The sequence below is a fragment of the Eubalaena glacialis genome, chromosome 13 (assembly GCF_028564815.1).
Source record: "Eubalaena glacialis isolate mEubGla1 chromosome 13, mEubGla1.1.hap2.+ XY, whole genome shotgun sequence".
Classification (NCBI taxonomy): domain Eukaryota; kingdom Metazoa; phylum Chordata; class Mammalia; order Artiodactyla; family Balaenidae; genus Eubalaena; species Eubalaena glacialis.
The window spans coordinates 19,845,781-19,867,662 of record NC_083728.1 but is presented as its reverse complement, the minus strand read 5'-3'; the positions used below and the strand labels follow the sequence as shown (position 1 = coordinate 19,867,662).

The following is a 21,882-nucleotide window of genomic DNA, read 5'->3' as shown; positions in this document are numbered from 1 at the left end:
CTTGACTAGTTGACTAGTTGCCAATATCTCAGAAAAATTAACTTACAGGCAATGACATATACACATTACTATATATAAAGTAGATAACTAATAAGAACCTACTGTATAACACAGGGAACTCTACTCAATACTCTGTAATGAGTTATATGGGAATAGAATCTAAAAAAGTGGATATACATATGTGTATAAATGATTCACTTTGCTGTACAGCAGAAACTAATGCAACATTGTAAATCAATTATACTCCAATAAAAATTAATTTTAAAATAAATAAATAAAAAATTTTAAAAATTGGATTACAAAAAAAAATTTTTTTTTAATTAAAAAAATAAAGGTAAGATCCCTCCTCATCACAAGAAAAAAAAATTTTTGTAACCAGGTATGGTTATGGATGTTAACTAGACTTACTGTGGTGACCATTTCACAATATACACAAATGTCAAATAATTATGTTGCATACCTGAAACTAATATAAAGTTATATGTCAATTATATCTCAAAAAAAATTTTAAAGCAATGTCCCCAGTTGGAGCACAAATAGCTCAAGAGAGGGTGCAGGGTGGTCTGGGGGTGGCAGGCATACTCTTCCCAGAGTCAAGTCTCCACTGGATATAATCCCAGAAGCATTTTTCAAACAGTCCCAAATTCTACCTCACCTATCATCCAATCCTCAGTCTCAGAAGAGTATAATAGTTGAAAACAAAGACTCTGAATTCAGACAGCCTGGGTTTGAATCCCAGTACTGCCACTTACTAGCTGTGCGTCTTTGAGCAAGTTACTTAACCTCTCTGATTCCGTTTCCTCATCCAGAAGATCGAGATAATATTATTCCCCTGCCTCATAAGGTTGTTGTGAGGGTTACGTGAGTTAACAGTTGTAAAACACTTAACAGTGCCAGGCACATGGAAAGTGTCTGTCAAATAAGGTTCTTCAAGGCCACAGCCCCTGACCATCAAAGATAAAAATAGGATGAGTCTGACATGGTGTGTTCTTAGTGATCCCATTCTGGGTCCTAACAATCACCAATTCCTTTGCTACCTACAAGCCATCCTTTGAATAACATGCCCTGGAAGATTCCCAAGAACCAACTTTAGGCTCACAGGTTCTGCAGAATGAACCTATCACATATCAATAATTTCATAAGTTTCAACCTAATGCTTCTACTTTTCGAGAGCAGGACTTCAGGGCCCTTCCTGGTCTTCTGGTCACTCTTCTCCATCATGCCAACAGAGAGAGGAAGGTGCCACCCAAGAGAACACAACAGAGTCATTCTTTTTAGAGATCCCAAGCAAGAGAAAGGTTTTGTAGATACAAGATGCCTATAATCCAATTCATATATAACTTTCCTACTACATAAAAGTATAAAACCCAGAGAAAGTTCACTCTCTGTTGACCTTGAAGGAGACAGAAGCTGGACAGGCCGACAGGCAGGCAAATATGGGTTCCCTTTAGAGGTCATCTGAAAGCCAGGACAGACTTCCCAGGGGCCACTGCACTTCGCTTCTGACCTTTGACCTTCCCCAAATTACCTCAGAATCTGGGCTCAGCATCTTGGACTGCCAAAGTCACTGTTTAGATGGAACTGCAATTTGGAAAGTCGCTCTCTTCCAGGGCAAAGACAAACCAATGACTTGTTGATTTTGCCAACAAGACAGTGACATGTTCACAGGTAAGTTTTTGAAAGAGGGCCCAGGCAGTCTTGGAGGAGTAGGGTGGGGCCTGGAAAACGAGTTTATTAAGACTCTAGGAATTAACCAAAAAAGAAGCGGGGACATTCCAGACTAAGGTGTGGTGGTGGAAAAAGCCAGAAATGGGGGATATAAATGCAGATTTGGCCCCAAGAAATCAGCTTATTTTTCAAGAGCTAAAACAATAAGTTGGAAGAGTTCACTGGCCACGTGGTATTAACAGGCACCCGGAGACACATTCTCTCCCAGCTCTGCTTGGAGACAAGATGCCCTGACTCTATTTACCCAGCTGTGAGATGGGCAGAATGGCTGATCCCTTCCAGTGTGAGGTAAAGAGCCAAATGGCTAGGGAGTCGGGTCGGGGGCTGCTCACAGATGTGCCTACATTTCCCAGACCTGATTATCCAGAAGAAATGTCCTCCGGGAACTGCAGCAGCCTCGTCTTTGGTCTGATTTTAGAGAGCCCCTTCCTGCGTCAATGAAACACAAAGCAGGAGCTTGGGGAAGGTTGATTTTGACTGGAGGACACTGAATGCAATCTTTTCTGGATGTTTACAAAGTGTGTTTACCAAGCAGCCTGCTCTCCAAACCCTAGCAATCGCTTAAAACAAGAGAGCTGTTGATTTGTGGAGTGTTTTCTCTAAAAAAAAAAAAAAAAAAAAAAAAAAAATCACAAATGTTGGATTCAGAGACATTATTTCTTTTTAAAAATAACTTGTCAAGGGGACAAAGTATTTAGGAGGCTTTCTTCTCAGCTCAGAAAGCAACTGGGAGGAGGAGCCTTTTTTTCTGCCTGAGATTAGAGTGAGGGACAGGATAAACTGGGGGAGGGAGGGCAGTCAGCAACGGGTGGGAAACTGGCTAGCTCCCTGCCCTCAGCATCCTGACAAGACCCTTCTCTGATCCCCCCCACCCTGCCTTTTTCTCTTCAAAGACCCACCAAGAATCTAGGGGGAAACAATGAGATTAAGCTCTGCTCTGGCCCCCTCCCCAACTCCCCCTCCCCTGCTGTCGCACCCCAGCGCTCCCCGACCTGCCTCTCCTATCAGATGTCAGCCTTTCTCCTCAGGGACACCAAAATGTATCCCAAAGTGCACCACTGACATATACAAGATTTTGGAGCATGATTACACAACCTTTAAAAAAATTTTTTTAGCAGTATGTATTTTAAGGAGTATCAAAAAACTAGATACATGAGAAACAGATAGATAACTGATAGACAGATGATTGATAGATGAATAAATACATAGATTGGATGGATACATACATAATTGATAGACAGGTAGATGATTGATAGATAAATAGATTCATAGATTGGATGGATAGATAAACAGATAGATAATTGATAGGCAGATAGATGATTGATAGATGAATAGATACATAGATTGGATGGATAGATAGATAATTGATAGGCAGATGATTGATAGATGAATAGATACATAGATTGGATGGATAGATAGATAGATGGTTGATAAATGAACAGATATATAGATTGGATGGATAGCTAGATAGATAGATAGACAGGTAAATACAGATAGCCAGGACCTCAAATCCATGCTTTCACAGCTATTGCCCCTTTCCTCTTTAAATACATTTTACTCAACACATATTCATTCAGCCCATTATTGGGTTATTGAGGTCCTACAGTGCCAGGCACCACTCATCTTGCTTAGGAGCATCAGTGAACAAAACAGCCATCAGACAGTGACCTCACAGAGCTTATTTACCAGAAAATAAGCAATAAATGAAGAGGTAATCCAGTGTCCTAAGGTGATTAGTGCTATGGGGCAAAAACAAAAAAAGAAACAGTAGAGCAGAATAAGGCAGGTCAGGAGTGCCCAGGCAGGAGGAAGGGAGCAGGTTGCCAGATCAAGTAGGGAGGTCAGGATAAACTTGATCAAGGAGGTGAAATGGGAGCAAGGACTTAAAGGAGGTGAGGGAGTTTACCACAGTTTTATCTGGGGGAAGAGTGGTTCAGACTGAGGGAAGAGCTCAAGCAAATGCTCTAAGCAAGGAGGGTAACCAGCAAGTTCCAGAATCACCAGGCAGTCAGTGTGGCAGGAATAGTGAGCAAGGTGAGAAAGTAGAAGAGAAAATCAGGGAGGAGACAGAGATCCTGATCACTTATTTTAAAATTAAGACTAAAAGAAATTTAGACCTAGAATGTTCTTCGCCTACCCACTTGACTTGGATAACTCTTACCCAGGCTTCGGCTCTTTACTCAAACATCACTTCCTCCAGGAAGCCCTCCCTGACCACTCTTTTCCCAGTCTGTGTCAGCTTCTTTGTTGTACATAGGCTCTCAGAGGGCTCAGTTTCTTTCCTCCATAACAGTTATCTCCTTTTGAAATTATACCCTGGTTAGTGTAACATCTAACTGCATCTCTCTCTCTCTCTCTCTCTTCTCTCTCTCTCTCTCTCTCTCTCTCTCTCTCCTGCTAGACTGTAAACCGCACGAGGATTTGTTTGCTGGGATTGTCTCTGGTTTTGCCCATTGTTGTATTGCCAACACCTAGCACAGTGCCTGGCATCGGGAAGACACAACAAATATTTGCTCGATGATTGAATGAATGCTTTGAGGTGGCAGGATTGGAGGCAGAATATTCACTGAACTCAGGGTTAGAGCAGCTACGGCACACTGCCATTCAGCAGGCTCCTGGGACCCAAAATTTAGTAGGTGAGCTCAACCCCAGAAGCCGGAGTCCCTGCTGCAGTGAACCTGGATCAGCCCAGGACCCCCAGCCCTCTCTTGCACCCACCTGCTCTCCAAGGCCCTCCGGGATAACTTCTCTCTTCACTGGAGAGGACAAGGCTCAGATATTCACAAAAAGCCTCGCCCTTACCTCCCCCCACCCCAACCCTGCACTTGCAGTAGAAGCAGTGTTCAAATGCTTCCTTTTGCTACTCACAGAAGAATCCTCGGAGCGGGGACCGACCTTGGCACATCTGCTGGGATGCCTGGTGAGGCGGGGAGAGGGCCGTGTGCTCCAGCACGTATATGGCTGCCCTCATGGAACAAGTCCAGGATCACACAGCCCTGGATCTGACAGGTACCACACAGCAGCTGCGTGATTTACAGCGGCTTGCAGGGAGAGGTTTCGTCTCCCACTTTGAGAGCTTGAGTGCTTCGTATAAATATTTATGGGAGTCTAGGCCTCCATTAACCCCACCAGTGCCACATTTCACTTGTGACATGGTGCTTGTGTGTGAATGAATATGAAGGCCAGTGTTCAACATACAACGTGTGTGTTTGAGTATGTGACCCACGTGCATTTTGTGAGAGTGTAGATACATATGCAATCAATTGTATTTCAGTGCGAGTATAAATCCAAATGGGCATGTGCATAATTTTGCACATTCCATGCACACCGTGTAAATGGCTGTGTATGAGCATTTGGACATGCATGCACACGGGCACGGATACACACCTGTGGATCCATGTGCAATGTACATGCATGTGTGTGTGCACGTGACTCTGAGAGTGCATGTATGGCAAATAAGCACACGTGGATTCTGCGTTTAAGTGTGTGTGCACCTATGTGCCTGTCTCTGTGTATGTAAACATGAGTTACACACGTGTTTCTGCAGGTGCCTGCTTGAGAGTGTAAGCACATCTCTGTGCGGGTCCAAAGCTCCAATATCATACTGGAAACAGCTTTGGTTCATCTATGAGTAATTCCATTAAAATTGCCTCACCTAGAGGCTACTTCTTCTATAAACACTTGCTCTGATCATTACGATACATTTTTTGGAAAGTTCAGTTGAGAACAGATAAAAGGTGAAAGGACTCTGATTAATTACAGACAGCACCAATGTCCCAAGCCTAACAATGCCCAGGTGGGCCTCCCCCCAACACACACACACACACACACACACACACACACACACACACACATAACCACCCTGCTGGCTCCTCCATGAAGAGTCTGAAATGAGCAACAGACCTGCAGTGTCCTTCTGACCCCCTTGTGGCGTTTGTCCTGCTGCATCTCCAAGGTCCCATTCCCCATCTCCGTGCCTGGGCAGGGAGCCTTGTGGCTGGAGAGCATTACATATGCCCCCAAGAAAGTGACTGCCCTCTGCAAAGGGAATTAAAAAGGAAACTGTCCCCCAAAAGGGCTATTTCCCACCGGTCCATACTTTTCCCCAAGCTCTACCCCCCTCCCAAGTGTTTCAGATAAGGGATAGTGGACATATGGGGTTTGGTGGCAAAAATACAAATTTTGGCATCAGATAGGTGGGGATTCAAGTCCTAGACCCTGCACTGGGTGACCCTGGGTAAGAGATGACCACTCTGGGCCTACTTGCCCATCCCTGACCGGCATGGGTACTAGCAGCCCACACTCAGAGAGTTAAGGGAAATGTCGTAATGGGATTAACCTCGTGATCTGGTCAGACCTTGTATGCGCTGCAATCTGCTTGCCCCGGTACGTGGAAATGGACATGTACCAGGCTCGGATTCCCAGGACACAAAGGAGGGCAGATGCTGAGTCCTGCCCTGGGAAGTGCAGCACTTTGCTGTCCCCAGACCAGCCCAGGCCCGTGGGCTCTCCTCGGTAGGACACAGATGGAGGTAACCCTGGCAGGGTCAGGGCAGTGAAAGTGACAGATCGGAAGAAACAAAGGGACTTGAGAGTAAGCTCAGGACAGCCTCATTTCCTGACTTCTGATGGAGTCACAGGCCAGGCTCAATGCCCACCTCACCATCCCCGGCTCCGAAATGGACACCCTCTAGCTTCCCACCCCGTCTATTTACTGGACGAAATGCAAGTCCTGATAAAAGCCCCCAAGCTCCAAAAAGGAAAACACAACAATATAAACATTGGATCTGTGGGCTTCAGCTCTCTTCTCACGCTGCAACTGGCTTCTTCCAAAAGTTGCAGGCCTCCTCGCACTGCCTCTGTGGCGGCCCCTCCAGCCTAGACGACATCATCTTTTTTTTTGATACCAATAAAAAGGAATGTGTAATGAGTGGCTATTTTACATGAAAGTACCTTCACATGCAAAGAATGCAGAGACGCAGCTAAAACCAAGTTTTGCTTTGGAACAAATCATTATTAATAAGGTAGGCTGTTTTCCAAACTGGAGCAGCAACTTCTCTGATATATTTAATTTCCTCCAGCTGAGAACAGTTAGCTCTGATGTTCTTATCTAAAGGCATCTTTTAAGATAATATGTGCAGGACAAGGGAGAAGGGTACAAGATATTAAGAACACGTGTAAGGCACAGACAATGCATGTAGCACACGGTGAAGACACACAAGGCACAGAGAATGTGGGCTCCCCAGGTGAAAGGGGTGCTCTCCAGGGTCTGGACACCTTGCTCCAGGGGCAAGAAGTGTAGAAATGATGACATTCCAGCAGCAGAAGCATCTGCCTTCCCCAAGAGGAGGCTAGTCCTCTGAGCCTGGTAAGTACCAGCCTGAGACGGTTCATGGTGGCTGCTTCCTCAAACCAGGTACACCCTGCACGTGGGACTCTCCCTCCATGGCAAGCTGGCATGTCTCCCCCAAGTATTGTGCTGGGCACAAGCTCCGGAGCAGCTTTTCTACCCTGACTGAATTCTTTCAGGAGAGCTGCTGCTGCAGAAGACACTGTCTACAGGATGCGCCATGTGAGGAAGGACTTTTATTTTGGTGGGGGGAGGAGGGGCAGAGCAAACCTCTAATCCTCCCGTCCTTACATAACAAATCCAAACACTGCTATCTCAGGGTTGGGAGGCCAGGCGGGCGGACAGAGGGCTGTAGAGGGAAGGGTTACGCAAGACGCCAGTGCTGGGTTTTCCTTTCTGAAAACAGAAGGGCTCAGAAGCGGGTTTTGCATCTGAAAGCCTGCAAGGGAACTAGTCTCTAAACCCAGCTGTTTCCCAGGCCTGGAGAGAAAGAACTTGAGGAGTGGGGATGGGTGGCTGAGGGTTTTGCCGGCTGTGGCAGAAGCTGCATCTCTAGGTCACAGAAAAAGTGAAACGACCATCTTGGGTTGCCTGGCGTGGTTATGGGCAGCTCCCACTGTGAGGCCCCTGGGTAGGCACAGCTGGAGTGGGCAGGGGGCAGGTGGGCACCTCTGACAGGGGAGGGGGTTGTCCTGCCACAGAAATGCCCAGAGACCCTGGACTGAAGGAAGCCTGGCTGTGCGGAAAGAAGGGTCTGGGTGTAGGACCCAGCCCCAGCTCCCCAGGGACCCCTTTCACGGAGAGTGGAGACCGACCGGTCCCCTCTCGCACCAGCCAGGACCTTGCTCCGGGTCCATCCCCAACCAGCCCTGCCGCTGGGGGAGGGATGAGGAGGGGAAAGGGAGGATAGCGGAATCGGGCCGGCGGGAGCCCAGAACAGCTGGCCAGGGCTCCGGCGCTGCGCGGTGGCTCTGGGGACGCCAGACTCTCATCTCCATCCCTCCACTCCTCCCCACACTTACCCGGCACCTCAGAGCCCGCTCTCAAAGCCCTCTCTGCCAGTCAGCGCCGGAATAAAAGGCAGAAGAGAAAGGAAAAAAAGGGGGGGGGGGAACCGGAGGGAGAAAGTTTTCTGAAATGATGAGTGTCCCAAAGGAAGAGCTGAGGAAAGGGAAATGGCAAAGAAAGTAAGGACGCGAGCGGACAGGAGAGTGGAGCTGATGGCGCCTTCCCCGACCGGTCCAGCCAGCACAGCCTCCCGCGCGCCCATGAGATTCCAGGGTCGCAAGCGGGGGCCTGCGCTCGCGACCCGACCGGGGCCTCCCCAGCCCGGGGCGCGGGCTGCAGCGGAGCCACCGTCTCGAGGCCCGTGTGTCTGTCTCGGCATGCGCTCCCAAGGGCAGGCGCCAGCCTGTCTGCGTGGGACCCGTGCTGGCGTGGAGCACACCCGACGTGGGGACGATTATTTCCGCCTGCTCACGGAGGGTCGCGAGGAGCCCGTGGGTGGCGGGGAGTGGTGGGAACCGAAAGGAGCCTCCGGCCTGCAAGGCGCCGTCGGGGTGGGACGAACCCAAGGACCTCGGGCCCCCGGTCGCTTTCCGGAGCTTCTGGGCGCCGGGTCTGCGGCGAGGCGGCGAGGCTGCGGGCAGGGACGTGGCCGGAACTTGCTTGCTGGAGGTCCCGGCCTCCTCCGACGCCCTGCTCTCCTCTGCGCGCGCCCGGGCCGGTTGGTGTTCCAACGGTGGGTTGTGCAGGGGCTAACAGTGCCTGAGAGGGCATCAGTGTGGATGCAGGATGTGGATGTCTGTGTATCTGTGTGTCAGTATGTCACTAGGACTGTGTCGTGGGATTGTCAGCTTCTCAGAGATGCAAATGGTCACTCTAAACCGGCCTGAGCCACCGTGTCGTTCTGGATGCAGCGTGATGATGTCGGTCACTGGACTGTGTGTGTGTCTCTGTGCTCTGGGGAAGGAGGAACAACGCTTTACAGTTTGCGAGCCTTCCCAGCCCAGAGGCTTTTCTGGCGGAGTCCAGGTGACTCTAGAGGTGGAGGATGCCAGTCGGCTTGGGATGATTCCAAAGGGAGTCAAGTCTCCACCGCATGGAGTCCTGGTGATCTCCCTTGGTCCCCCGAGCCACGCATCCGGATTTCTTCCAGAGCTCCACCTGCCAGACCTTTTTTGCCCCAAAGGGGATACACCGTTCATGTGGGCACGCTCTTCCCCCTTCTGTGCATGTGCACTTGCACACGCAGTTACCCAACTATCATACCCCCTTGCTCCTTCCGCCGTGCATGCACCGGTAGAGTCACCCCACAGCCAGACTCAGCTTCCATCCTACTCCCAGATCACAGCCAAAGCCCTCCCTGCCAGGTACCTCTTCGGGTTGGTGAAATGAACTGGGCCTTGGAATTTAATTCAAGCTAGAATTTCTGACTTCTCTCCTCCCGAACAACACCAAAGTTCTGCTAAATGTAAATTACTCTGGTATTATTTGCATCCTTACTGTCGGGATTTTCCCCCCTCTTTGCCATACCCTGACCACCAATCCCAGGCCTCCAGGGACCTAGGCCAAAATCTATTGCCTGTTAGTTCCACCGTCCCCTTTCTTCTCCTTGGCTCTTTCCAGCTCTAGTTCCTGGCTGGGGTTCTACTGCTTGGGTTTCCTGCATCTCCCCATTCAGGTCCTGAAATTCCACATTAGGAATCCCGGGCCAGGGAGCCCGAGGGCTGGAAAGCTGAGTCTCCCGGACTGCAGATACTGGGTCTGAGTAGAGCAGAAACCCCTTGGAACCTGCCATTGCCAAAGAAGCAGAGAATTCTTCCAGAGGTGGTGGGAGGGGGCGGTTCCTACCCAGAGTTATAGATGGGATTCCGAGAAGGCTGAGAGGGGCTTGGAGGAACCTAGACAGACGACCTTGCCTCCTCTAAGAGTCTGGGAAAGGAAAGGTTCTGGGACCACCTCCCTGTCGAGGACATATGGGCAGAGCTGCCGCACCAGAACAATGCCCAACCCCCTACGACCCCCGATTTGTGGAGTCATTGAGATCCTGGTCCGATGGTGCAGTGCCCTTCCTTGGGGCTGAGGGCTCCAGGCCTGAGTGGCAGCAAACGGCTTGCACAGATGGGCTTCCTGTCTGAAGGGTCTTACCCCCCAAGACCTCGTGCCGGATTCCACCTGCTTTCACAAGCCCTGGGGGAGAGGGGGCTAGGCCTCCACTCAGAGCCGGCATTCTAGGGCAATTCTGGTTGCTCCCAGCAGGTGCTCCAAGCAGGAGGGCCAGAATGGCAGGGCCCGCGAGCCTGATTGCCAGAAACACCCTGCTTCCCCATCAGGGTGGCAGCTCTCGGCTTCCTGGGTTCAGCCAACCTCAGAGCCAGCAGGCTAGCAGACCAGTCCTGATGCCCAAGCCTGAAAGCTCCGCCAAAGTGGCGTGTGCCCCCTCTCCGCTCATCAACCGGCTCCTGACCGGTGTCCGTACCTAGAGTGAGAAGCAGAAGACACGTTTGAGGCTCAGGTACACACACACACACACTCACACACTCAAGGGAGAGCTTTGCCCAGATTTGTCTGTTTCCCCACTGGCCGGGGGGAAGGGTGAGAGTGCCGCCCAAACTGGGGCGATACTTGAAGAGGCAAGAGAAGAAAAGACAGGCGAATGCGGAGTCCTGTAAATAAACACCATTTCCATGGTTTTAATAAGCAAAATAGGAAACCATTTTAATAACCAAAAAACAGAAACCAGTCTGAATAAAACTACAATAGACTAGGTTTTAATATTTTCATATCATAAGCAGGGTTTGAAATTGATCCCTTATTGTACATGAAATAAAAACAATTTCTGTTGAGGCAAATTTGATTTCAACACAGTTGAATCCGTAAAAACCGAAGCTCGTTTCTGATGCAGGACAAATATCCACACTATTTAAAACTGCAAGCACCATGCGGTTCATACAATCTTGTTATTACTGTTAATTTATCAACTAATACAAACTCAAAAATGCATCCGGCCAGCAGCGCCAGCAATTTCAAATGAGAACTAAAAAATACGCTTTCATTTTGGTATTTTTGTCAGTGCAACTTAAATCCTCTTACTGACCTGCAGGGGAAAAAAAGTAATAATAAAGAAAAAACACCCAGATCTTCCCTATAACTACTATACAACTGAAGGGGGCGGGGGTAACACCACCAATAACTCTCCCGCTATCTCAAAAGCAGGGAAAGAAACACACATAACATGTTGGTCTAAAGAACGCACTTAAAAGTTGCAAAATTACTTGCCAATGTTTGGGTTTCTGGTACTTTCTGAGTGTGGTGATTGGTTCAACATAAGTTCGGGTCACCGTTGGGCAGTCTGGGCTGGTGAAGCCGGTCACCCGAGGAGCATTTCGGCCCCAGCAATTAGTGCGGGCCTGGAGAGTTTCGTGGGGACCCTGGGGTGATTCTGGTTGCAATAAAAAGCAAACAAGATCTGCTTTCCTTTCCTTTCTTGTTAGGGGTGTCAACGTAGCCCTAAAACCAGGTGATGTGAGGATACTCCCCGGCCTCCAGGGTGTGAAACTCTGCAGCTGCCCTGCCCTGGTACTAGGGAGCTGGGACCCCAGTCCTCTTTATCCCAACAAAAACAAAATTGAAAACTAGAACGGGAGGAAAAGAGGACCGAAAGGGGGCAGGGGAGGGGGAGAAAACATGCAATTTCCAAGGGTGCCCCAAGACAAAGTTGTTTTCTGATGCAAATGCCCAGAAGTTTGTTTTTTTTTTTTTTTACTTACAAAAAAATGCCATAATAATAAACCCAAACAAAGACACTCAGCTTGCTGCCAGGTTCTCTTAAGCGGTTTGGCGGGGCGGGTATTTACAAGCCTACAGCCCATAGACTGAAACCCGACAAGCAGCGGCCGGAGTTTCCGAACTGCGATCCCTTCTCACCCAAAGAAACAAGGGGATTATGATCCATGATCAACAACATGCTAAAGTTAAACAAGAAAATGGTACAAAATAGAAATTATTACCATACATGTCCAGCATGCAGGATTAATATTTTTAATGCAAATTTTCGTATTTTTTCTATATAATCGAGCAGGCAATAAAACTGATGAGATTTGCGCGCAGAACGTCCTAACTGAGGCCCGCGTCTTGGGGCTGAGAGCCAGTGTTCTCCGGACCCTGGACAGACAGGTCCGTCTGTCCTTCCTTCCTTCGCTCAGCCTCGCCTCGCGCCTGCCGGGACGCCAGGGTCCCTCTCCTTTCCTCTCCTCGCTGCTCTCTTGCTGGTCTGGATTACGCTCCGGGCCGCGAGGAAGCGGCCCCGGCTTAACGCGCAAAGTTCAGGAAGCCAGGAGTCTCCAGACGGCCTTGGCGACTCCTCGCGACTATGCCTTGCCGCCCTCCAGCCTGGAGAAAAGTTGCTCTGGGACTTCCCACCCCCTCGCCTCTCTCTGGCTCTGCTCGAGTCTAGGAGGCGCCGCTGGCGCTCACCGCTCTCGCCTTGGCCAAGGTCCCCTGCCTGCCCGCGCGCCCTCCCGTCGCCCGCGTCCCGCGCGCCCTTCCTCTCTCTCCCTCAAGTCAAACAGGTCATGGCTGGGGCCGTGGCAGGGACAGGGTCCGGGGGAGTCCGGGGCTGGGGACACGGGACGGGGAGTCCGGGCCGGGGCAAGGGCGGGGGCCGGGAGCGGCCACGACTCACAGAAAGAACTCGGGAGAGGAGGGGCTGTCGCTGGTGGAGCCCGCCTCCCTGAAGCCGGAGTTGGCGAGTTTCTCGCACTTGACCTTGTAGGCGTCTCTTTCGCGGGCCAGCCGGGACACCTCCTGCTTAAGCTGCTCCACCTGCTGAATGAGCTGCGTCTTCTCATTCTCCAGGTGGTGTTTCTGCTGGACGCGTTTATACCTGCACGACTGGGCGTAGCCCCGGTTCTTCAGGGTCCGCCGCTTCTGCTTCAGGCGGATCACCTCGTCCTTGGTGAAGCCCCGCAGGTGGCGGTTCAGCTCGCGCACCGACATGGACACGAGCTGGTCGTCGGAGAAGCGGTCCTCCACGCTGCCGCTACCACCAGCCGCCGTCGCCGCGGCCGCCGCGTGCGGCCCAGGCCCGGGGTGGCTGGTGGGCAGCTGCTGCGCGGGGCTGGCCGCGCTGGACGGCGGCGGCGACGCTTGGTGATGATGGTGATGGTGCGGGTGCGCGTGTGGGCCCAGCTCGTCGTGCGCCACGCCGGCGCCCGGGTACGCGTGGTGCGGGTGTGGGTGGTGGTGGTGATGGTGGTGGTGCGCGCCGCGGAAGCCGTCGAAGGTCTGCAACGGCTGTGGCACTGGGTGCGAGCCTATGAGCGCCTCCACTGCGTCCTCGGGCGTCAGGTTGAGCGCCTCGGGGTTCATCTGCTGGTAGTTGCTCGCCATCCAGTACAGGTCCTCGAGGTGGGTCTTCTGTTCGGTTGGGCTGAAGCTGGGCGACGAGGGCACCGAGCTGCACGGCGTGCTGAGCGGTGTGGACGACACCGAGCCGGCTGGCTGCAGGCGCGTGCAGGGCCGGCCCGGGCGGTCTGCGCGCCCCAGCGGCTCCTTCTTTACGTCGAACTTGAGCAGGTCGAAGTCGTTGACGTACTCCATGGCCAGCGGGCTGGTGGGCAACTCGGGCCCCATGCTCAGCTCCGCGGCCATCGCTCACGCGAGGCGCAGCCGCCGCCGCCGCCGCCGCCCGGGGAAACTTTGCAGTCGGCCGGGGCGCGCCGAGCCGGGAGCGGGGGCGAAGAGCGGCGAGCCCGGGAGGTGGGGAGCGGAGGGCGCAGCGGGCCGGGGCCGCCGGCCAAGCCTTTGTCTGGGGACGCGGCGGCGCGCGGGAGAGTCCCGAGGCTGCCTGCGCCGCCCCAGAGCTCGGGGCTGTGGCCGAGCCGGGGCCGGGCCGAGCCGGGAGGGGTGGAGAAGCGAGCGGGGCGCGCGGCCGGGTCGAGGGGTGGCGCCGGGCGAGCGCCCGCCGCTCGCTCTCTAGCTCTCTTGCTCTTGGGCTCTCTCGGTCTCAGCCGCTCGCAGCCCGGCGGTGCAGCTGTGCGGGATCCGGCGCAGCCGCTGCCTTTTATCGCCTCCCTGATGTCACCGGGGCGCGGGGGCCCGGGCAGCCCGGCGCGCTGGCCAATGGCTGTACGAGCCCCGCGGACCGGCGGCGCAGGGCGGGGCGCGCCTGACAGCTCCTCCGCCTCCCGTGTCAGCTGACTGGCGGCGCTAGCAGCCGGAGAGCCGCCGAGGCCTGCCGGAGGGCTGGAGCAGAGAGGGACCGCCGGCCCGGGCCCAGCCCCCCACCCCCTCGGTGTCCCGGCCCCCGCCCGCTCGCCTTCGGTGCCAGCCCCCCCCCACCCCCTGCACCACCATAGGCTGGGCCGCTTCGTCCACCCCTTCGCGCGCTCTCCTCCCTCTTTACCCTTGGCTCCCCCAACCCCAGTCCGTGTCACCCCCAGGAGGCTCAGAATGAGCGCCGGGACGACACCTCTCGGGTCCATTGTTCGCAAGCGTCCGCCGCCCAGTGGGGGACGCTCCGTGTGCAGCGCGGCCGCGGGCCGTGTGTGTGCAGTGCGTGGCTGTGTTTTTGCAGGGCTGAGCATGATTGTGTGTTGGGGGGCAGGGTTGGGGCTCGAAGAGTTGTGTTCAAATCCAACTCAGCCTCAGAGGACGCTCCTCGGGCCAAGCGGGAGCCGTCCCCCTCCTGGCGGGTGTGGTGGCCGAGCCCCGAGACAGGACTCGGCGGGCCCCGCCGCTCCCCGCACACCCCACCCACAAATGCAAAAGATGAAGGGAGTGGGGAAGGAATCGGCCCAAAGGCTCTGAAGCCCTCTCCCCAGCCAAACGCAGTGAACCCTGAGTTCTCCGAGGTTGGGGGCTGAGGCCAGCCCAGGACGGTGCTCCGGGTGGCTCTTGGCTGCTGGGAAACCGGCCCTGTTTTTGTTTGAACGTTTTGTAACGATTAAGCAGATCCCGGCGTCAGCCAGCCGAGGAGAGGCTCAAACAGGCATAAAGTGCGACCCCAAGTGGCCACTGTGCGCAAAGGCGCGCCGAATCGCGGGGCCCGCAACTGGAAGTCTCGGCCGACGACTCGGACCCAGCTGGTTGGGTCTTCCCAACCCGCTCAAACCCAGCCGGCCCGGAACGCAGACTGTGTGTGTACCGGAGCCCAAGACAGGTTCCCCTAGAGCCACGTACAGGTTCTCGGGTCGGTCCTCGGACTCAGCCGCGAGTTCCACGCTGATCTCCCCCCATGAAACTCCGCGCCCCGGCTCCGGGGATCGGGGGGCGGAGGGGCGGGGAGGGGTGCTCGGCGGCGGCTCCCTGCTCGAGAAGATCCTAGGCCGAGTTAGGCGGATGGCCGAAAGCGGAAACGCCACAGCGAGGGGCCCCAGGGCTGTCAGATGAGAAACCTCCCCCGAGCGCAGACGGGGACCCCTGAGCGCACCGCACTACGGCATCTAGACAGTGCTTGGGCGCTGCGCACCTTCCGTATCGGGTACAGGATGGCCCGAAATAAGAGCTTCCTAGACCCCGGCCCGGACGCAGAAACCGGATAAATCGCAAATTCGCTGTACCCGGAGACCCGACCCGCCTCCCGCGTCGGCTTCTGCTCTTCAGCTTTGGGCGCGAGCAGCGAAAAGCAGGAGAAGCGCGCACTGGGTGAGTGTGTCCAGCCGCCGCCTGTGCGAGACCAGCACGACTGACGCAGCGCGTAGGGGTCAGGTGGGCCCACTAATGCGGACGCGGCCAGATGTTTTTTCAAGTGTTAGAAGGTAAAATATTTGCCTCCAATTAATTTTGAAAACTGGATTCTCTTGCGCTCTCGGTAAGGCTCGAGTGAGGTATGATATTGGGCCGCCTATTTTTAATAAAATGAATATATTTGAACTAAAACTTGGCCTGAAAGGTTTGGATCAGCAACTGTAGTGCTGGAAGAGCCCGTCTTCAACCCTCTGCGAGAAGCGTGCTCTCCGCAGAAAGGATCAGGCTGTCTCCAGGGAGAGCTTCCCGGGCGGCCCATGCCGCCGCCCCGCCCCTGCTCGGAGCTGGGCGCTGCGGACCAGCACCCTGCCGGTCCCTGCCGCGTTCTCACGCAGCCGGAGCGTACTCGGATCGCGGCTCAGCAGGGGAACGTTTCGAGGCTACGCTGGGTCGGCCGTCTCGGTTCTACGCAGACTATGGCTGAGGCTACAGGCGGCCAGGTCCGGACAAACGCACTGGCCTCTCCCGGTGCCGCTGAACCCCAGCCGGCAGCGCCCTCCTCCCCGTGGACACTGTGGCCTTCTGCGAGTGCAGTGAGGCGGCCGGGCCGGTCTGTGCCCTCATTGTGTCCCCTCTGGGCTGTCTGACCCGTGATGTCGAGGACCAAACCTGAGTCTCGGGAGTGTGGCCCATCGAGGCCCTAGGGTTCCTTCAGCCCCAGCTCTGAGGGTTCTAGCCTCCTGCTCCCCTGCGGGCAGCCTGCCGCGGTCTCAGAGTCTCTAGCACTCGGGCTTTGTCTGGGCGGCCGCGTTCCTCTGTCCCTGTGCCTCTGTCTCGGGTTTCGGTTGCTGCCTTCCCCTGGGCTCTGACTGAGATATCTGTCCATCCTTAGGTCCACCTTCCCCAATAACCCGTTTCTTTGCCGCCCTCCCAGCCTAGCCAGTCCCTCTTCTACCCACCCTACCCCCAACCACCTCCACCAAAAACTGTTGGAAACTGGGTAAAAGTGAAGCAGACGCTCAGGTTGCTCCGGAGTGAAAGCCGCTGCAAAGCAACCGACCTCACGCTGGGGCCCCGGCCTCGCCTTCCTGGCTCCTGCTGCGCTCCGCCGCGCGGTCGCGGCGTCCCAAACCCCTTGGCATCCCTCTCCCGCCTGCCGACGCCGGCGCCTCCTCTCCGAGCCTGGGGGCTGTAAAGGTCAGCGTGCCGGGCTCCCGGTCGACGCGTACCCGGAGGCTACACCCCATCCCTGAAAGACTAGTGGGGTAATGGGTGGGGGGAAGAAAAGAAGAAAAGAGAAGGGCTGGTGGGAGAAGTGGAGAGTCGAGGAAGAGAAGTGAAAAGGAAGGAGGGCAGGAGACACAGGAGTAGTGCCCCAAGCCTCTTCTGAAGGGAAGCTAAGGAGGACTGGTGGCGGCCAGAGACCTCTTCTGAAGTTTGTTGTCTCTAACCCCCCAAACTCTAATTTGAAATTTTCACCCCTTCTCCCTACCCACCCCAGGTTGAGCCAGAGGCGAGGCATCTGAGCGCACCACCTTGGGATTCTTCAGCTACCGATGGTGATCAAGGAGATGTCCGAGCCACAGCGGAGCCTCGGGGCACCCCGTGTGGGAGTGGGTGAAAAAGTTACTCCCTAAGGGAACGAAGGGTCTACTGCCATTCGCCGGCTTCGAGGTTCGCCGCGCCGCTCCCGGCCGCCCCTGCTCAGCCCTCCCGCTAACCCGAAGAGTGGCGCGCTCTCCCGTGCGCCTCCAGTCTAGCGCGGCGCTCCCAGCAGCCGCGTTCAGCCCCGAGGTGCACCGTACACCCGTCGTTTCCAGAGAGCTGCAGGTGTTTGGTGTGCGAGTGGGCGTCTCTGTGCGTGCATGGGTGCAGTGGGAGGCAGTGCGGGAGGTGTGTGTGGGGTGGTATGGGTGGCGGGTGTTAGGGAAGCACGGCACGCGGAACGCTTCGAATCGCAGAGCCAGCAACTCCCGGCCTCTGCGCCAAGTGCGTTGCAGGATCGTACTATCCCGGGTCGCCAAACGGAAGCCGGTGGTCCCAAGGGCCCCAGGGTGAGTTCTGCCAGGGAGGAACCTGAGTTAGGGGACCCCCAAGAGCCTGCCTTCTGCGTTTGCATCACCCAGATGTCGGATCGCCTGTCTCCTCCAAGGAGCCCTGAAATCTCGGCTACCTGTCCCGAGGCCCTTGGGAGGAGGGGATTCTTTCGCTGCCGCTCCCTCTGAGCTTCCCAAGGTCTTTGGCTTCCAAGAAGAGGCAGAAGATAGTTCTCCCTTCCTCTTCCTCTTTCCCAAAGGCAACTGTCACTTGCAATGTTCCCTGCTTCACACAGTGGCCATCAGATTCTAACCCAATGCTTCTTAATAGGTATTCTTGGGCTTCTGGATCCTGGTGGCCTTAAGCACCCAAAGGATACAGCAGGTCCCAGTAGGGAGCCAGAGTTACCTCAACTCTGCAGAGCCTTTCCCAGCTCCCTCCCTTGAAGACCAGGGACACCCAACGCCCCCCCGCCCCCACGCACACTCACACTGGGAATGGGAATTTATTATTAAAACTATTTTACCCACTTCTTTTTACTTTGTTTTAATGCGAATTCTAGAAATTTTTTGAATGACATATGTGGCTTATATTCTATTCCTATTGGACAGTGCTGTGTTAGACAACCACTGGGCAGTATAGCTTCCAATACAGATGGGATATTTAATAATAATTTCCAGTCCCAACTGTACGGAGATTTTCAAAGCCTTTATCATTCACTTTCTCCTTCAATTCTCACAACTCTATAAGGTAGTGACTATTACTATCTTTATTTTACAGGGATATGTAGGCAGGTAGGCAGGTAGGTAAATACAGATGTATTGCAGTGTCCTAAGAGTTTTATCAACTCATTCAGTCCCACAGCTGCCCTTGGAGGTGGGGAGGATTATCCCCATCTTACACAAAGAAAGAAGCTCTGAGAGGTTAAGTGATTTCTTTTAGTGACACAGTGGCGACAAGCTGGAGCTTCTGGCCCTAAGTCCAGTACTCTGAATACTATGAAGCACGTGGTCTTGATCTCGACTGGGTGGCATCCCAGGGACCCAGGTGTCAGCACAGCACTTCAGCTGCTCTCTGGGTCAGGATCTCCAGCTCTCCGCAGACTTAGTGGTTCCTTTCAGGTCACAGTTGAGCCTCTAGCCTTTGCCAAGTCTCTGCCGAGGGCTCGATTATCAAGGCAGTGATGAACGTGTCCATCCTCTGGTCGATGGCATTCAAACATCCTTGGGCTCACTCTTGTTCTCTTCCCTCTTCCCTGACTGTGTGGGGCTGGAGGGTGGGAGTTAGAAACCAAGGCGGGATGCAAGCCAAGAGAGAAAAAGTTTGCAGAGTCCTCTCCAAGGTCCTGTCCTTTACCCTTGGCCTCAACCTGACCCCTAATCTTGGCCTTGATCCTTGGTCCTGCCTCTGGCCTGAGTTGGAACTTCAGCCCGTTTGACCTTCAGCCCGCATCCAGCCATATGGTGGGGTGGGGGGAGAAGATGGCTCAATGCTGATGAGAAGTTCACTGTCACTCAAGGCCAGTGAGGGATGACCAGCAGGGCTCCCTCCCCCTACTCCCTCCCCATGACCCCAAGGGCAGCATTAGAGACTCTGAAGCCTCATCATTGCTCCCCAGGACTGAGGCCCTCATTCCCCCACAGCTCAACCATCACTTAAGACCGCGGTTTCTCCATCCAATGCCTTCACCCTCATCCAAGCCACCCTCGTCTTTTGCTTGGATGACTACAGAGGCCTTGGTTCAGACTTTCTTCTTCTCCCCAGGACAGTAGAGCCAGTTTTCATGTTATATGAATCTGTTCATTCTACCTTCACCCCCTACTCCTGGGCTTAACTACAGATTCCTTCAATACTTGGACAAAAAACTGAATTCCTTAGCATGGCCTTCAGACCCTGAATGATCTATCTGTTCCTGCCAACTTCTCCCACCTCATCTCTCACTGTACCCCCACCCCCACCCCACACACACACAATGCTCCAAGCACACTGCCTTCTGTAAGTCCTTCCACAGCCCAAGCTCTGTCTTCCACCAGGCATTTGCACATGCCATCCCCCTGCCTAGAATGAGTCAGTCCCTTGGTTCTGAGGACCTTAGACAGAAGAGGTGGTCTGTGGCTCTTCCCAGGCCTCAGAGGGACTTGGGATGTAGCTGGGAGTGGAGGTGGGGAGAAGAGCCCAGGAGCCAGGGTAAGGTCATGGTCACTCTGGGGAAATCACTCACACGAGAGTCATGCGGCAGGGCTCCCCTCCATCCCTTCCCTCTCCAAGCTGCATCAGCGTAGACCTCAGATTTGGGAGAGGGCTTAGGAGATAATACAAGGAGGTCAGGGAAAGGCTTTTGTCGACGAGTCCAAATGTTTTCTGCTTGAGAAAACATGTTGCAAAACAGATTCCTGAGCCACAGTCTGGCTTTATAGGTCTACATGGAGCCTAGGAATCTGCATTTTCATAAGTTCCCTAGGTAATTCTGATGTTTGGGGTCCAAGAAACACACTTTAGGAAATTATATAGAAGTTGACAGTTATCTCTGTATCTCATACCAGGAGGAACAAGATTACAGTTGTGGAATAGTGAATGAATGAATGAATGAATGAATGAAATTAACAACTAGACAAACACGGATGCTGCCTTGCAGTAGATATCTCAGAACCCTCAGGCCTTTCCTGAATACCCTTCAGCCCTCTCCTCTCCCTTAATTAACAATCATTCCTAAACCAATCCTTACCCTTCCTCTTTAGACCAAGGACCAACTCAGGAGAAATCTGGATGATCTGAGTGATTCCATCCCACTGGTCTCCCCTCTTCCCTTCTCCTCTATCTGGATGTTCTTCAGGGGCCCAGGGGTCCAGCTTCCCACCACATTCTCATCACAGCTTGGGGAGCAAGCTTCTGAGTACAGGGAAAGTGGGTGGCACCATCCCACTGCTGGAAACCGCCATCCAGGGCTGATGGAGGGAATAATGTTTGACTGCATCTGAGCCCAGGCTCATTTCAGCCAGGAATTTCTGTGGTTACTTAATCTCTTTCTTCCCCTTCTTCTTTTAAAAATGAATTATACAAGATATACAAGCCTACTTTCTCTTTGTAAAAAAATGCAACAAGGTAGTTTTAACAGATATGTCTAGAGCTACAGCTTTGCTTTTTATTTTTATTCAGCAACTTCTGCGTCCATACGTCGAGATCTACTTCTTGCTTTTTAACTCATGCGCGACAGTTCGTCCAATGGATGCTCTGTAGTTTTTTATCCAGTCTTGTATTTATGGACATTTAAATGCTTTCCCATCTTTCACGATTGCAAACAATGCTACAACAAATCACTTTTTACATGCTCCTTTTTGCGTGTGTACAAGTTATGTCTCTGCAATAGAGAGTAAGGAATGAAATGGCTGGACTGAAGGAAAGATGAACACATTCGTAACGTTAACACTGTCAAATTAGCCTCTAAGAAGATTGGATCTCTTGAAATTTCCACAGGAAATATATGAAAGTAACCTGTTTCCCCACAGCCGTGCCGACAATGGATTTTAACAAGGTTTTTCATTTTTTCGTGTCAATTCTATTTATGTCCATTCTGTGACCAGTACTGGGAGATGAGGCACAGGGGTGGGCATGGCATCTTTCCTCCCCTCCAGAGAATTGCAAACCTTGCCATTGCAGCTGGAGAGGCAGTGTGGTGATGCTGGCAGATCCCCAGCAAAGGAGCCCTTGGTTCTGTTGGAGGGGGTTAGAGGAGGGGTTGGCTGATAAGGCTGCACTTAACTAAGGCTTTGAAGGCTGAGCAGATATGTATGAAACAGAGAAGTACGGGAAGACCCAGGGGTAGGCCCAGCCCAAACAAACACACAGAACAGAGGTACCATCTCAGGCACTTGGGGGTGCTATTTCAAAGAGGCTAGATTTAGAGCTGCAGGAGCCAACACTTGAAGGGCCTTGAATGCCGTGCCAGAGTCAGACCCCATTCTTGACTAGAAGATCATCTCCACTTGGGCAGGCATTTTTCTTTGTTTGTTTCACTGCTGGGCACATAGTAGGCACTCAATAAATATCTGTAGAAATGAAAAGAAGCATCCCAAAGG

General features: G+C 53.3%; 1 protein-coding gene and 1 long non-coding RNA gene across 7 annotated transcripts in view; both read right to left on the bottom strand.

Moving 5' to 3' along the window:
* The window catches only part of LOC133103924 (uncharacterized), a 109,053-nt gene extending 104,270 nt beyond the window's left edge, over positions 1-4,783 (bottom strand). For all 6 annotated transcript variants that reach the window (XR_009703423.1, XR_009703421.1, XR_009703425.1 and 3 more), the window contains exon 1: positions 4,597-4,783. This is a non-coding gene — a long non-coding RNA (uncharacterized LOC133103924). The remainder of the gene's footprint in view (positions 1-4,596) is intronic.
* Positions 4,784-10,835: 6,052 nt separating this feature from the next.
* MAFB (MAF bZIP transcription factor B) lies at positions 10,836-14,127 on the bottom strand. The gene has a single exon (XM_061208801.1). It carries the CDS (start codon positions 13,730-13,732, stop codon positions 12,761-12,763), a length of 972 nt encoding a protein of 323 aa, XP_061064784.1. The 5' UTR covers positions 13,733-14,127; the 3' UTR covers positions 10,836-12,760.
* Between the last annotated feature and the right edge of the window lie 7,755 nt (positions 14,128-21,882).

Coding starts and splice junctions, on each gene's coding strand:
- MAFB (XM_061208801.1), bottom strand. CDS start 13,732: ATGGCCGCGGAGCTGAGCATGGGGCCCGAGTTGCCCACCAGCCCGCTG.